Source organism: Bidens hawaiensis, unplaced genomic scaffold, assembly GCF_021521415.1.
Source record: "Bidens hawaiensis isolate Kalapana, Puna unplaced genomic scaffold, B.hawaiensis_p1.1 tig00032083_1, whole genome shotgun sequence".
NCBI classification, from domain to species: domain Eukaryota; kingdom Viridiplantae; phylum Streptophyta; class Magnoliopsida; order Asterales; family Asteraceae; genus Bidens; species Bidens hawaiensis.
Genome location: NW_027505237.1, coordinates 96,646 through 114,031, shown reverse-complemented (window position 1 = coordinate 114,031; position 17,386 = coordinate 96,646). Strand labels below are relative to the sequence as shown.

At 32.3% G+C, this 17,386-nt stretch overlaps 1 protein-coding gene across 1 annotated transcript; it reads left to right on the top strand.

The window, feature by feature from the left end:
• The first annotated feature begins 9,136 nt into the window (after positions 1-9,136).
• On the top strand, positions 9,137-10,523 carry LOC143611738 (adenylate isopentenyltransferase 3, chloroplastic-like). Its single transcript, XM_077085897.1, has 2 exons — positions 9,137-9,531; positions 10,011-10,523. The coding sequence occupies exons 1-2, from the start codon at positions 9,146-9,148 to the stop codon at positions 10,333-10,335; spliced, it is 711 nt and encodes a 236-aa protein (XP_076942012.1). The 5' UTR covers positions 9,137-9,145; the 3' UTR covers positions 10,336-10,523.
• Positions 10,524-17,386: the final 6,863 nt, after the last annotated feature.

The following is a 17,386-nucleotide window of genomic DNA, read 5'->3' as shown; positions in this document are numbered from 1 at the left end:
TATAAATTTCAAATGAATGCAAAGCTTTGTACATCCAATCAACACGATCCATCTGAAATAAAAATAAACGAACAAGTGATATAAATGTATGTAAACTGGTGATCTTAGGCGGTGGATCCTAACCCACGTTTGAACTTCTACCTCATACATGTACATTTTTACGTGTTAACTATTTCAGGAAAAAATTGCTTCATTTCACCTTAGCTCCCCATGTATTCTTATAAAACTCAAACCCAATGGAGAAGGAGAAAATGCTACCGACATTTTCTTAAATGGGCCAATTTCATAGAATAGTAACCAAGTTTTAAAATTATTTTAAAATAGTGAATACTTTAAAATGTATACACATCCTTATGCCAATGAATATTCAAAAACAATTCCAAATGAGACAATTCAAAATTTATCTTTATTATATAAATTTGGACGAGTATTCTCTAAAACACTATCCTAAATGCGACTATCCTAAATGCATATGTTGACAAATATGTCATACGTACACGTAACATCCACACACACACATACAAAAATTCAACAATAAATGTAAGAAAACTAAATTTGCATGCATTCACTTGATAATTGAATGAAACATCACGATGATATGAATAATTCGACATTTACCTACATGTAAGAACATATATTCAATGATACATAAAAATATCTTAAAATTAAAACATACCTTCAACTTAGTGGCAAAAGTCAAAATGACTAATATTTATTCTTCTACTCTTTCAGATAGTGTGGTAGTGCAAGATGTTCAAAACAAAGCGAAAGAAGAGATAATTTATGTTATGAAATATAGTTGTTCAAGAGAAGAATTAAAAAGAAAAAAAAAAATAGTTAAAAAAAAAAAGAAAGGAACCGCAACTCCTGCATTTAAAATTACTCAAATTTAAAATTTTTGATTTAATTAATTTTAATTTTAAATTTTGTTCAAATTTGTCAAAAGATGCGGTGGAGCTTTGGAACCGCACCTTTTGGATTTCTCCCATCGCACCTTCTGCCCGTTTTTGTACTAGTGACACGTTTTCCTACCCGTGTGTAACACGGGCCTATACCCTAGTTTATTAATATGATAAGTTTATACATGTCTATTTTAACCTAAAAGTATATATATGGACATGCATGTATAAAGATCAAATATTCACTATTCATCTACCTATGGAGTTTCCAAAAGCAATGATACTAAATCGTAAGCTTGGCAAGTACATTTTTATGTTATGGTTAAATCAATTATTTTAATTATATATTCAAAGTAATCAAATACTATTGACAATTTGGTATAATTTGCAGTTGAGTTATCCAAAACTTCGTTTTCAGACGTTTCAAATAATGGTATGATAAATGCAGTATTTATCTTAAATAATCTTAAATATTCATTTATTTAAAAATACTCAAACATATACATAGTTTTTAGTTTTAACTTTAAGTTTTCTTGCCATTGTAGTTAATTTACAGTTTAAAATTCATATATTGGTTATTCTAATGAAAGACGAAAAGCATGAAAACCCTATTTAAATACCAGGATATCAAATTATAAGGTCACGTCTAAAAGATTAAGTGCCCTACTATTCGTCTACCTATGAAGTTTCTAATAGTAACAACACTTTAAATTGTAAGATTATAGTTACATTATTGTTAATATTATAGTTATAACAATTATTTTGTTAATGTATCCTAACTTTTCAATTTGAGCACTACTGTATTTGTCGTCTAGAACTCACTTTTCAGACGTTTTAAATGGTTTGCCACGTATTTTTATTTTGAGATGTGCACATGCAATTATTTTTATTGAATAATCATTTAGCGATAAACATACATGGTTTTAACTTTTTCTTGATATTGTAATCGAATTACAGTTTCTAATACGAATATTGGTTATTAATTCCAACCCCGTTGATATTAAATATTTATGGATTGAGCAAGAAATCGATTATAAAAAATCAACATTATTTACAAAATCTTGTTAATAACTATGAGATTAAACATATTAAAACTTACGTATAACTAAAATAATGGTTAAATACTAATATATTATATTACTAGGTTGATCCTCCCGTGTTACGGGAGTTTATTTTAAGTTTTTGTTTAAATCATTTTCCTATTTTATGATGATTTATTTTATTTTTTAACGTAGTTTAGTTTTTAATTTAATACATATATATTAGTTTGTTATTTTTTAGATTTTTAACGAACAAACATAAACGGACACGAGCATGTTGATTTTTTTAAATGAACAAACATGAACACAGATATTTGTCTAATGAAAAAGGGGATGTTAGCGTAGTTGACAATGGTGGGTAGTATCGGAAGTTAACCGGCGATGAAGATGATAGACCAACAACAAAGAACATGTAAAGGAGATAAAATAAATTAGGGTTTAATGATAGTGTTTACTAATAAATGAGATCTTATAACCCAATTGAGGGTTTGGTAAGACCTATAACCCGTGTAAATTATTCTTTGATGATTAAGGAGTTATTTTACAAATAAATGATATGTTATAACCCGTTTAGGAGTTATCCGGGTTTGGTGAAACCCATGACCCACAAAAATTATTGTTTGATTATGAAAGAGTTTCATAAATATATGAGATGTTATAACCTATTTAAAGACTATCCGGGTTTGGTAAGACCCATACCCGTGAATTCGGGTCAAATGCATGAGAAGTCTCCATTTAGAAATCAAGCAATCCGGTGGCTCTAGAGAATGGGGGAAACAACCTGAGAGCGACACATAGGATTTCATAGTAGGAAATTATATAGATACTTAGATGTTTAGAAACTAGAATCATGTATGTCTTGCTCTGGACCCGGTTAGAACCTAGTCTCCCTACAAAGAATCCAAAGTAAAAACATAAAAATCATTAGAAAGATTTAAAATAAAAAAGAATTTAGAAAATGGCATGCCACGTGAAGCCTATGTATTAAATACCCTCCTTCATGGGCGGATCTAGACAATCGGGTGCGGGTTCACAGAAACCCACTGAGTTTCGGTTTTTATATAGAATGCTTATATAATATATGAGAGTGAACCCACATATAAATTGCGAGTGAACTCATAAACAAAGCTTTTATTATGGTCTAGTGGTAAACAACTTGCTTTGTCAACGTGAGAACCTGGGTACAATTCCCACTCTTTGCATGGTATTTTTTTAAACTGGTTAATTGTGCTTGAGTGTTTGTACATGGCTAACTTCAAAAGCTGTGAGTTTATAACATTCATTTTTTTAGCTAATATATTTTTATTAGCTAAAACTATGTTTAATCTACACCAAATTATGTGACTCTTGTCAACTAAAATCAACACAATTTGAATAATTTCTCTATGTAGCAATTTAATCATGTGATTGCTATGTATTACATGTTATAAGAAAGGGAGGCCGGCTAGCTTTTCTGAAAGGACGTTTTGGTCATTATTTTAAGGAATCAAAGGTGATCTTTAGTAAAATCTCAATCTTGGTACACCGAACTGACACAAACCGTCCAACTGACCTGAACCATTGAAACGAAAGGATCCGAACAATCGGGAGGATCTGAACCGTCAAACCGACCGAACTGTGAACCCACTTGACAAAATTCTTAGATCCGCCACTGCCCTCCTTTTGATCTCTATTCATACAACACTTGAAAAATAAACAACAAACCCTAATACTAATATTAGCTTGATTAAATCTTTATCACAATGGTTAACAAAGTTGTCGGCATACTTGTCTGTCTTGTCATTGTCGTGTTAGATATAGTTGCGGGATTTCTCGGTATAAAAGCCAAGGCAGCATAAAATCAGGTTTGACAACAATATTTTAAACTCATATTTCGAATCAAAACATTACTAAAAAATAGACTTTTACCGACATATTATCAATGAATGATACGTTACTTGTATTTCATATGTAAGAATTTGTGATTTAGTGTTTGTTTTTTGTGTGATGAGTATATAGGAGAAGCATTTGAGGTTGTGGTTGTTTGAGTGCAAAGAACCAAGCCAAGAAGCATTTAGGTTCGGTGTTGGTGCAATTTTGTTGCTGATAATTAACAACTAAAATACATTTGTAATAACCATAACAAACATAATCAACCTAATCTCCATCAAATATTTTTCCATGCAATTAGCCAATTTACAAAGTTGAGAGGCCATAAATTGAAATTACTAAAAATAAATTAATGTTAGATACACTGAACTATTAAAAAAATTAGTAAGAATTATCAATGGATGTAATCGGAATAATTATCATAATAATTTCGATAAGGAAATAAATCAACAATATTTTCGCATATCTCAAAACCTTCAACATGTCTATTGAATTTTGGAAGGAGTAGGTGGAACTTTGGTGACCTAGTCCTACCATGGCTAGAGTTAGTCTTCAAATGGTTTTTAAACTGTAAATATGAATATAGGAAGCTCTCAACATATAAAAATAAAATTGTAAATATGAATTTCAAGAAATCTTACATCAATCAGAACACGCATTTGGTGACCATGTCCTATCATGGCTCGAGCTAGTCTCCGAATGGTCCTCAAACTTCATAATCTGGCCTACCTAAGTAGAAATCAACAACAAAATTGCACCAACACCGAACCTAAATGCTTCTTGGCTTGGTTCCTTGCACTCAAACAACCACAACCTCAAGTGCTTCTCCTATATACTCATCACACAAAAAACAAACACTAAATCACAAATTCTTACATATGAAATACAAATAACGTATCATTCATCGATAATATGTCGGTAAAAGTCTATTTTCTAGTAATGTTTTGATTCGAAAAATGAGTTTAAAAAATTGTTGTCAAACCTGATTTTGTGCTGCTTCAGCTTTTATACCGAGAAATCCCGCAACTATATCTAACACGACAATGACAAGACAGATACATGGATACTAGAAAATCATTTTATAAGGTCATGTCTAAAAGATCAAATGTTCACTGCTCGTATACCTATGAAGATTCTAATTAAGATTTATGTTGGCCCAGACGGATCAAACAATCATATCAAACGAACTTATCAAACAAACAAACACGAGATAATGGGGTGACAACCCTCGACTCTTTTCATATATCAAACGAACATACCAAACGAACTTCACGAACTTATCAAACGTACACGGAGATGAGACTCCTTGACTCTCTCTTAACCCTCTCTCAACTCTCTCTAACTCACACAAATAATACTAACAAACTAGACCCTATTTATAGACTTATTAAACTTGCTCTCCAAAACATACATTTCCTAAACCTACTACAATTCAAATAACTAAATTATAACTTAACAAAATAAACCCTTAACTTTACTAGTATTCAAGATTAATCCTTCATTCACCCCCTTAATCTTGAATTGTATTTATTCTTGTATTTGTTCCTCCTTTTCAACTGACTATAGCATACTTGCTTTACCGATTCTTCAAACTTAGCATTCGTTCCTTCCGTACTTAACTTTGAAACCATGTTGCAATTTTCTTTCTCAACTTGCTTCTTCTCATCGACTCGTTCTTGACTAATACTTTCACGAACTCCAAACAAATCATTCGGGATCGTTCTAAACCGAATTTCCTTCACTTTCATAATCAGTTTCTTCATCTTGCTCACAGTTTCTTAAACTGATCACTTTTGACCCAAGCAAGCAACCAAGTTGCTTAATATTCCTTCTCTTTTATCGATTAACAATAGCACCTCAAAGAGGTTTGTGCCTGCTAACTTTCCTCCACAACCCAATAAACAAAACGAAAAAATAAATAGTAAATAAATACTTCTGTTCTTTTTCGTAAAGCTCCACAACAAGATAAAAAAGTTAATTGTTTTGACTTTTGGAGGATTGCAAAATTCTCTATATAATTATGATATCACACCGAACGTGGCTTCAAAAATATTTCTAGCTTCTGGCCGGCGACTATAACCACCAACAAATCAAACTCTAACCGTCTTCAATCTTCGAACGGGATAACCGAACCTTTGCGAAACGTTTCAATGCAAGAGTCGTGTGATCAACGAGCCTAAGCTCTGATACTAATTGTTAGCCAAGACGGATCAAACAATCGAATCAAACGAACTTATCAAACAAACTAACACGAGATATTGGGGTGACAACTCTCGACTCTTTTCATATATCAAACGAACATAACAAACGAACTTCACGAACTTATCAAACGTACACGGAGATGAGACTCCTTGACTCTCTCTTAACCCTCTCTCAACTCTCTCTAACTCACACAAATAAAACTAATAAACTAGACCCTATCTATAGACTTATTAAACTTGCTCTCCAAGACATACATTTCCTAAACCTACTACAATTCAAATAACTAAATTATAACTTAACAAAATAAACCCTTAACTTTACTAGTATTCAAGATTAACCCTTCAATTTACAATTACATTTTTTACATTATTGTTGTAACAAATATCATGTTAATGTATCGGAAAATATTCAAATTGATTAGTAACATTTCATCCTTTTGTAGTTGTATCAAAAACTCCGTTTTTAGACATTCCAAATCGTATGCCACATGTTTTCCTTTGAAATTTGCAAATACAATACTTTTATTTAAATAATCATTTGATAATATAGACAAATCATCGTTTTATCTTTAATTTTTCTTGCTATCGAATCGTTTTACAATTTGTGGTAGTAACATGTAAGGTTGTCATAGCATGTCGGACATGACACAATAAGACACAGTAACTATTGTACTGAACACGAATACGACACAATAATTAATCGTGTCATTTTTTCGAACACACAAACATATTTAATAACATGTTAACTTGTTAAGACATGTTAAGGGAGTTGTTTAAACATACAATGAATAATACATGTGTAATGAAACAAAAAATTTCAAAACATGCATAAAAGTTTTAATTAATACATAATCCATAACATATTTGAAACAAAAAATCACATTCCTTAACATATAAGAAACAAAAAACCACAAATAATAACATACTTAAAACAAAAATCATGGAAGCAAATCATAACATTCATTAAAAATATAATGTCGGGTTATGAAAGACATGAGTGAAATGTCGTATATGAGTATGCCTTTAGGTTTAGGACTTTAGGAGTGTATATTTATTTGTTTTTTAAATTAAAAATCTACACAGGTTAACATGTTTTTAACTTATTAGAACACGAATTTTAGCATGTCTTAAACATGTCGACCTATTTAAAACACGAAACCTGTTAAACGCAAATCCAAACTTGTAAAAACTCGTGTCGTGTTAATAAGTCCGTGTCATAAATTGACATCCATAATAACATTGCTTATTGTGAGACATGCTGAGGAACAAAAAGCACGAAAAGTCTATTTAGATATAGAAAATCTGATATAAAAAGCAAGAATGACAATAATTCAGAAGATGTTACTGTCACTGAAAAATATAACTCGAATTCCATAAATATAACTCGAATTCCATATCAAGAAAGAAAATTTGACATCAAGTTCATGATTTACATATGATGATATAATCTTCCATATTCCTTAGTATCTACCCAAATAAATATCAATAAATTTTGTCGTATGATGTTAAGGCTGGTTTGATATTATAAAATTCTATTTACAAGTAATAAAATACATAACATGAAAATTGACAAGCAAGGATTCCGCAAAATGCAATTGTTACTTTATACACAGAAATAATAAAAGATTTATGAAGCTCAACATATAATTCTGTTTTTCATTATGTGTAATGTTTAACTCATCCTACCTCTTGATACATCTTTATATAAAAGTTTTCTAACATGTTTATGTATTCACTTTTTGTGAGATTATTTCAATAAATTTATTTGTTATACATACATACCTAACCTAGTATATTATAAAAAAAGATATCAAAGAGTAGCAATGCGACCACGTAATGGAAGGAATTAAAAGTAGAGACACTTTTTACACAAATAAAAATGGTTAAAGTGATGCCATGATTAGTGGAATTGAGTTGCGGGGCGACTAGCGTATGATTGAAGAAGACTTTTTCGACAATTTTCAACCGTGACGACTGACGAGTGAAGACAAAATAGGTTATATATATCTTTTAGTAATTTATTTGTTTTGAAATTAATGTTAAGAATGTACTATTTGAATGCATTTCAAAATTAAGAGAATGTACGTGTGTTTAAATGGTAATATTAGAATTATTTTACTTTTCATCGGTGCAGGGCCGTCTTTGAGGCATGGCAGGGTAGTCGACGGCCACAGGCCCGACACTCTGCTAGGCCCGAATTCTTTTTTTCAAAAAAAATATATATGTATTTTTATCAAAAACATGTGTATAATCAATGTTTCAACACAATTACATAACCACTAGCTAATTAGTAACGGAGTATGACATCTAACCAAAAGGTTGTGAGTTCTAGTCTTATTTGAGACAATTTTAAGCTTATTTTTATACAAAAATTTTTTACACAAATTAAATCATAATCAAATAAGCCCATTTATAATTAAAATTTTTTAAACCTAACAAAATGTTTCTTTTACTTAAGGCCCAAAAACAAGTTCGCCTTTGGCCCAAATTTTTTTCGTCTTTTTGGAGCCGGCCCTGTATCGGTGATTGATTGTTAAATTTATCACCAACCTTGATTTTCTTAAACGCGAGGTAGATCGAACGAAGTTGCATTACACCGTATCAACTTTCAACTACTTTAAAGTGTTTATCTAAGTTATTGTGCTATTTAAGTTAATTTTGTTTTTATTTAATTGTTTGTTCGTTTATTTTAATTTTTATTATTTTTTATATTGGTCAACGTGCTATTAGTTAATATTATGGTGGTTTCGAGTCCATGTATATTTATCTTATGATTATCTTTCAGATTTAAAATTTCTATATCCTTCACTGACAAGTGCTATCTCAGCAAGTCACACTCCTTTCGAGTGATTGATAACATACACGTTTATCGCAAAAACCTATACGTTTTGAGGTGTTTAAAATTATAATCATATCATTCATATGGTGGACTATTCTATTTTTTTTATATATATTCCAAAATATTATTTAATTTTAATTTTTAAGGTAACGTCACCCCTTCTATAAATACCCTCACAGCGTACCTGTTTCACCATCGATCTCAACTCTCATCAACTGACCATATAATTTGTTGGCTTCCACAGCCCCACTACCTTTACATCCGTCATAAACAACCATGGCGCTCAACTGCCTGTCGATGGCGCAAACACCGTTTTGCTCAGTCGTTCAACCGAAGGAGAAGGTTTTGGTCGTGATGGGTACCGCAGGTACCGGAAAGTCACGGCTTGCTATTAAATTCGCCACCAGTTATGACGGCGAGATAATTTACGCCGACAAAATGAAGGCCTACAAAGGTCTTGATATTGTCACAAATAAGATTACGGAAGAACAATGTTGTGGGGTCCCACAACATCTTCTAGGGATTCTGGAGGATCCCGAAACTGATTTCAATGCTGAAAACTTTGTTATCTCGGCCTCAGACGCCATGAAATCGGTCATTAAGAATGGAAAGTTGCCCATCATTACCGGTGGATCCATTTCGTTTATCGAAGCACTCATTGACGACCACAGCTTCCGTTCAAGGTAATATTAATGTTAAGAGTAAAGTTAACGTACAAATTAAATTATCCTAATTGTACGAATCAAGTAGTGTATATATATACGGTAATTATACAATTATGTAATTACGTTATGTTGTAATTACACTATTTTGTATACATAGTTACACAATTTGATTTGTATAGTTAAATGTTAATCTTAATTTACATGATTGTGTGTTAATACTTTAGATGGGTAGGCTAAATAAAAGAAGGTCAAAAGTCAAAACGGATCGGTTAAAACTTAAAAGTGATGGTCTAGTTATGTTATTCAAAATCAACAAAAAGTGGTGGACAAAGTGAAAATAAGTTTTACATTAAAGTTAGGGGTTGTGGAGCTGATCATTGATGTAAAACCTAAGTTTCCTTTGACTTTGTGCTTTCTAATAATATATATTCTCTTTCTTTTTCTTTTTTACCTTGAAAGATTGATCATGTTATTATTGTTTACCAAATTATTAACAGCTACGAAGCTTGTTTTATCTGGCTTGACGTTCAACTGCCGGTGCTGAAAAAAGTATTATACGACAGAGTTGACCGCATGGTCGCCGCAGGCATGGTGGAAGAAGTCAAAAGCATGTATAACCCTGATGCTGATTACACGAAAGGTATCCGTCGAGCCATCGGAGTGCCGGAGTTGGATTCATACTTTCGTGCAGAAAACTCATCATCCGCTGCTCGCAAAGTGTTACTGGAATCTGCCATTAACGAAGTCAAGATCAATACATTTAAAAGGGCACAAAGACAAGTGAAAAAAATTTACCGTTTAAGAGATGAAAAGGGGTGGTGAATTCAAGGGTTTTGAAATCTTAATAGATTTTTATACAAGTTTAATGTATTAATTAATAATCACGAGTTACGAGATTCAGAGTACAAACTCGGTTATTTCTGATTAATAATGCTTCATGTTTTGTTGGGTTTTAATAAAATGGTTGAGTTGTTCTCTCTTTAATTTAGGTGAAAAAATTGATTGAATGAATTAAGAGAAAATAAATTTGAAAAAACATGGATAGATACACCGCACAAAAAGTGTTCTAAACTTTTATCGTAAAAGCATGTTTGTTTGCTTGCTTCTTTCTATCTTGTTCAAAGAGTCAAATCGATCCCTATGCATGTGCGTGGGTTTTACCTAGGGGTCATCAAAAAAATCCGGATCCAAAACCGAACCCGAAATATCCAAAAATCCGTATCCGAATTATCCGAAATTTCGGATATCCGAATTTTCGGATACCCGAAAACCGGATAATCCGAATTTTTGGATTCGGATGTCGATTTCTAAAAAAATCGGATAATCGGATTATCCGATACCCGAAAACTAAAAAAAAGTTAAAAATAATTAATATATATTATAAGTTATAACTTAAGTTTAGGGTTTTACATCCTTATATATTCTCCATTTTTCACGTCGCAGCCTCCCATCACATGCCGAAACACCTTCCCCACTGCTCTTCGTCACTACCTTTGCTATATCACTTTGCTTTCGAATTATCCATGTAACTTTTTTGTTAACAGTTAATGAAAATTATGATTTTGGCTTATTAGTTTTGGAATTTATCTTAGAATTTGTTTGGATGTTTTTGGCTGTTTAAATTGTTTAAGTTTGAATTTATCCATGAATTTCTTAAAAAAAATTTATCTTAATGTTGGAAACTTGGAAATTTGAACATACGTTTAATTTTTATTATATGCATAAACAATTTTTTTTAGATCATCCATTTCAATAACCGAATCTGTATCCGAAATTTCGATATCCGAAAACCGGATAATCCGATCTTGAATACCCCTAATTTTACCTTTACAAACAGAGTTTATAACGAATTAAAATTGGTTTAAACTTTATCCTTAATCTAATAAATGAAAATATGCAATTGTGCGCTGGTTGGTCCATCATTCACATAAACAACTTCTACACGTGACATGCTTTTTCAACCCCTTTTTTTGTGTTTTTTCACCGATGGGCCCCATAGGTAAAAAGACCTTGATCAACCTAACATATTCGTTCTTCTTCCTCAGTAAAATCACACGGTTCATTCCATTCTCACAAAACTCAATGGATTTTGTCTGTTAAAATTTGAAACAAGTATCACATTTCACTGTTAAACAAGATATTCCGCTGTTGAGATTTGAAACAATATTTTAAGATTTGGTACTTTTATCCTTATCTGTATTTGCTTTTTTCGATTTATGTCTGATTTCCTTAAAGCATTATAAACCGTTTGATTTTCTTATTTCTTGAACTTGCTGAATACTTATATGGTCTGAAATCTGAATTGGACACATGCACTATTAAAACTGTTCGGTACTTTCTCATATTTAACAACTAGGATACTGGCTCATGTTACACACGAGGTTGAAAAATATTTCAAAAATTATATATATGTAGATATTCAAGTCCCGGATCGAAATCAGACACGAATTAAACGACTAACTCTCGTTTATATTAATCAGAAAATATTACTCAAAAAACTGATTACAATTCTCAAACCCTATCTCGGTTTGACTCTTGATGAACCCTAACTCGGTTGCATCTAGATGAACCCTAACTCGTTTACATCTCGTGTGTGTCTCTAGATGAACCTAATTCGGTTACACCTCACATCACACCTATTATGTCTAACCATGACTTGGTTTATATAGACCAACCTAAATTGCTAGTCAAGACATTACATATTCTAATTACAATACGATTAGGAAACATGCTATAATTATGAAACATAACCAACTATGACCGACTTGTCATTATTGGCCCCTCAAGTTCACTGACTTGTGACTTGGAGTCCGAAATTACTTCTAACAGATATCATATGAATTATTTACCTTTTTCTTTGCAAAGCTACAAAATGTAAGAAGAATATGTAAAAATAGTGAAATGAGAAATTGTTATACAAATCATTGAATTGCTAAAATAATAGTCATATTAAAAAAAACACAAAATTAGTTATAAATAATTAATTGTGGTCAAAATCGGTTTTTAAATCATTTGAAAGGGAAACTAGATCTTACGGAGCCTGCTCATGTCCCCTCTTCCACAAGTAGGTGGAGACCGGGAGAGCCGGAAACCCCAACGGGAACCCTTCACCGCGCCACACGCTTCTTTCGCGAAGCGCTCTCTCAGATGTTTCCACTCCTGCCCCCGCAAGCGAAGAGGTTTCAAGATACCAGTCGACCGAGCGAAAGTGAACAGCTCCGAGCAAATCTTCTAGAGAGCGTACCCTTTGTTTCTACTCTTTCTCTCCTCTAAAAATCACTCAAAAACGAAAAAAGAAAAAAGATTCTTTTTTTCTTTTTGATTTTTTGAATTGCTGATTATGATTATAGAAAAAAAATAATTAGTGAGGTTATGATTCATGAAAAACATCAGTGAAATATGCGATAATTCTATAGATGAAAACCGGATGACTTGGAAGCCTATGTGAACATGTTAGTTGAAGGACATACGGAGATCTTATATTATTTTAATAGTATAGTAAGATTTCTTATTTTGTTATGTCACATGAGTATCAACCCTAATATAAAAATACAAAATTGCTCATGTTACTATCATACGCAAGATATAGCTTTGTTTTATTTCTTGAATAGTATTTTACCTGGCGCAACGCGCCAGACAAGTAGGTAAAACCCAACCGTTGTCCCTCTCAAGCATTGAAGTGGTACATCGACGTGAATTTGGTCAGTTTTGGTTACGTACGTTAGAAAAAAAATTATAATAATTGAGATGGATCAATGGGGGTGGTATCAGTCATTAAACTCGAGTGCTGGTAAACCGACCATTGTCGATTTCAGGCGTTAAAGGGTGAGCCTACGCAAATTTGGTCGGTTTTCGGCACATTCTTAATGGTACCATAACTAAAAAAATCAGCATCCGGTCGATTTTCGTTACGGTATCGGAACTAAATCAAACACGGTGAGTCTATGCGAATTCGATCAGTCTCCATAACATTTGTTACGAGACCGAAACCAAAAAATATATATATAAAAGTTATGGGTTTATAGGGTTCGGCTTGCGTACGCTATAAAACAAAAAAAATAAAAAAACTGAGATAAACCAATGGCGGTGGCGTCCGTCGGTAAAACTCAAGTGAGGTAAAACCAACCATTGTCGATTTCGGGTGTTGAGGGGCGAGTCTACGTAAATTCGGTAGGTTTCGATTACATTTGTGACGGTATCAAAACTAAAACAAAAGGGTCGGTGAACCCCAATCGATCGTTGATAAAACGCAAACGTTCCCGGACGTTGCGATGACTCGTCAACATGAATAACCATTTAGTTATCAAATTAAAAAAAAACAAAAAATATATATTGTTTGATCCAATCATACGAAATCACATGGACTAATCATGGTCATACGACAACAAACTCCTCATTTGTTATATAATATAATGGGACCAAATTTCTTTAGGGTTGTGAGTTGTGCTTCAGAGTTTATATGGTAAAAATATTAATAATTTTTATTTTTTAGTATTTATAAAGAAAAATGTTTTTCAAATCATTTCCTTATTGACCTATTCGCTTGTCTCTTTTAAATTAAAACATATTCTCAAACATCACTAAAATAAAAATCTTCTTTAGTACACTGTGCAATGACAACAAGTCGATTGAGCTACCACATTCATCCAATGAGCTTCAACAACCTTAAGAAAACTTTGAACACCAGTCATGTATACTACATCTATACGATTTCTTTTGTACATCCAATTGTCGTAATCCATATGAAAAATAAATAAACAAATTAAAGACATAAATGTATGCATTTGATGTAAACTAGTGCTATAAGGCGAGGCGATGGATCCTAACCATCTTTGAATATTCAATGTCACATGTATACACTTTGACGAACTAACTATTTAAGAAAATATTGGCAACATTTCCTCTTTAACTCCCTGAGCATGCGTAAAAACCACAAACTCGTGAAAGTAGAAGAAATATCAACTAACTTTTTCTATCTTATATGCGATAGAATGTTTAAAAATCAGTCTCAAATGAAAAAAAAATTTATCTCTATTATATAACTTTCTGGCGGGGTAGATTCTAATAGGTTATTCAATATATACAATAAAAAAAATTAAAATTTTAACTTTTAACCAAAAATAAATATTAATACATTTAAACGAGTCAAGCTAGGATTGTTTACACCCTATGTTATAGTTAGAGAGAGGTGTTATAACATAAATTAAAAAAGATTTTACTAAGTCAACAAAATACAATCCTGAAATCATAATTATATTGTTGATTGATATTTGATTGCATCATTTAAGTGAAAACAACAAAATAACTACTTGTATGGTCGTGCATAGTGTAGTGGTGCATTGCATCACACTCAAAACATTAAAGGGAAAGTTACAAAAGATGTACCACTCGTTTATAGTGATGAATCAAATCGCAATTTATCCAGTCATATTTTATTGATTATTTTATGTTTTACAGAAACATGCATTTTATAAAAAGCTAGTAAAATACTCTCACATGGTATGCCATGAATACGTACTATAGACAAGACATATATATAAAGTTACGTGTTGAGTTAGTATTGGTGGTGCAAAAATACAAAATCATAAAAATAATATTGGTACTACTACGATGTTCGGTCGGTAGAGGCGAATACAAACTTTTCTTTTTGTATGGGGCACAATACAAGTCTGCGACTGTGCGATGCGATGCGAGGTGAAACCAAGCCCCAAACGAAGAAACAAGCAAAAAGACGAAGAAAAACAGAAAAAAACACAAGAAAAACAAAGAAACACGCCCCCATGCCTCAAGAAACACGCCTCCATGCTTCTGAACACAAGAAAAGACAAAATCTGAAAGCAAAAGCACTGGCCGTGCCTCTCAACCACGGGGTCGTGGATGTCAACACAGAAAAACAAAAAGAATTAGCACATGTCACTAAAAAGCACGGGACCGTGCATCAGTTAGCACGGGGCCGTGGTCACCTCTCAGAAAAGTCAAAACAAATCTGGCACATGTCATAAAAATACACAGAGGCGTGCTTATGTAAGCACGGGGCCGTGCCTCACACTCCAGATTGCCTATAAATAGTGGCTCATGTTGCATTCATTTGGTGTGCCTTGAAAAGAGTTCTATCCGGTTTTCACTTATAAAAACACACACTAACACTCACATTGAAGATCTAGTGAAGAGTTTGAAGGCTTGGAGGTCATCACCATCAACCATCATCATCAACCATCATTATCATCATTAAGAAGGAAGACCTATCTACATTTGGTTAGATTGTTCCAAGTTTAATCATGTATTTGTTATCATAATTCATCTTAATGTTTATCATCATGCTCATTATGAGCTAAACTCCTTTTACCATCTAAAATCTATGAAGAAACTTTGTTTTACTTGATAATTATATAAGACATGTGGTGTAGTCTAGTAAAGTACATGGTTATATTACAATTATCTTTTGATGAGAAATGTTTCACCATCTTAAATCACTAATTCAAAGTTGGTGGTTGTCAATTCTATTGGCAATCGTTCATGATCGATTCATGTTCTTGAAAGATAGAAATACTTTGATACATTAAAGAAACATGGATCCTTATATTATACTTAGAAATGATGAGATATAAGTTATGATATATTTTTCTAAGTCTTGGTAATCCGAAAATAGCTTCGCTTAAGATATCATTTTAGCTAAAGAAATCATATATTAACGGAATGTGTAATTATAACCTACATAAATCTACCAAGGGGAGATTGTGTGACTAAACTACAACCACCTGAAGTTGTTAGAATCGGTATTTGAGAAATCAGAGTCAATCCTAATCTTTCTACTTTACGAAACTACTTGCCAACTTAAATTGACATCATTGAGGTGGCGTGACATTAGGAAAGGGTGGACTTTAAAATGCGCACGTTACCTCCTTAGTGCCAAAGATGCTAACTTAAGGTTTAAGGAGCTATCTATCATATATTGCTACGTCAAGTTTATCACATGTCTAAATATTAATTATCAATGCTAAAATGGAGTGGATTCTTGATCTTAGATGGTAACCTTCACATAATTGAACAACTCGTTTAGAATCTCTTGTCTTGGTCACCTATATATTATATATAAGTATTTATATTTTATAAAAAGTTCAAAAATCAACCCCAAGATGATTAAAACCTCCGATTAAAGTAAAACAACGGTTTATTATTAGAAACATTTGTGTCCTCGGATCGATACTTGGTTCTTACCAATACTATTCTACATATACGATAGATACACTTGCCTATTTTGTGTGTGTTTAGTCTTTGTAGATATCACTTTATAAATTTAAAACACGATCTTGTACAAAAGCAAATCATTCCATCCATCACATTTTATACAAGCTACGCGCAGCGCGTCAAGTTTTTGGCGCCGCTACCGGGGACACGGTACGTTTCTAAGAACGATCCAAGTTTTAATTTAATCATTGTCTATAATTGTATAGATTTTAAACTTCTATTTTACTTTACCTTTAGTTTTTTTTTCCTAAATACTAAAATATATAACTTTACGGCTAGCCTAATTTTAACCTTTATTTACCTTATCTTTACTTTAGCTTAATTAATTTAGATCTTAGTTTAGTTTAAAATAGCTTAGCCTAACTTATAGTTTAATTTAGACTAACTTTAACTAACTTTTACTTTAGTGTTTAATTTTGATTTAGTCATTTAATCTCATGTATGTCCTCTACTTTTGAGCCTTAGCTTGTTTCTTCAATTTCTGAACTGGAACGACTTTTTCGTCGACGAGCAGGTAAATGGACTGCGGAAACCGCTGAAGCAATCAAAGACGAATCAGTAGACGCTACCACATCAGGAGAAAATCAAACCGAAGAAATGATGGCGGCCCAGAACAATGAGCCGA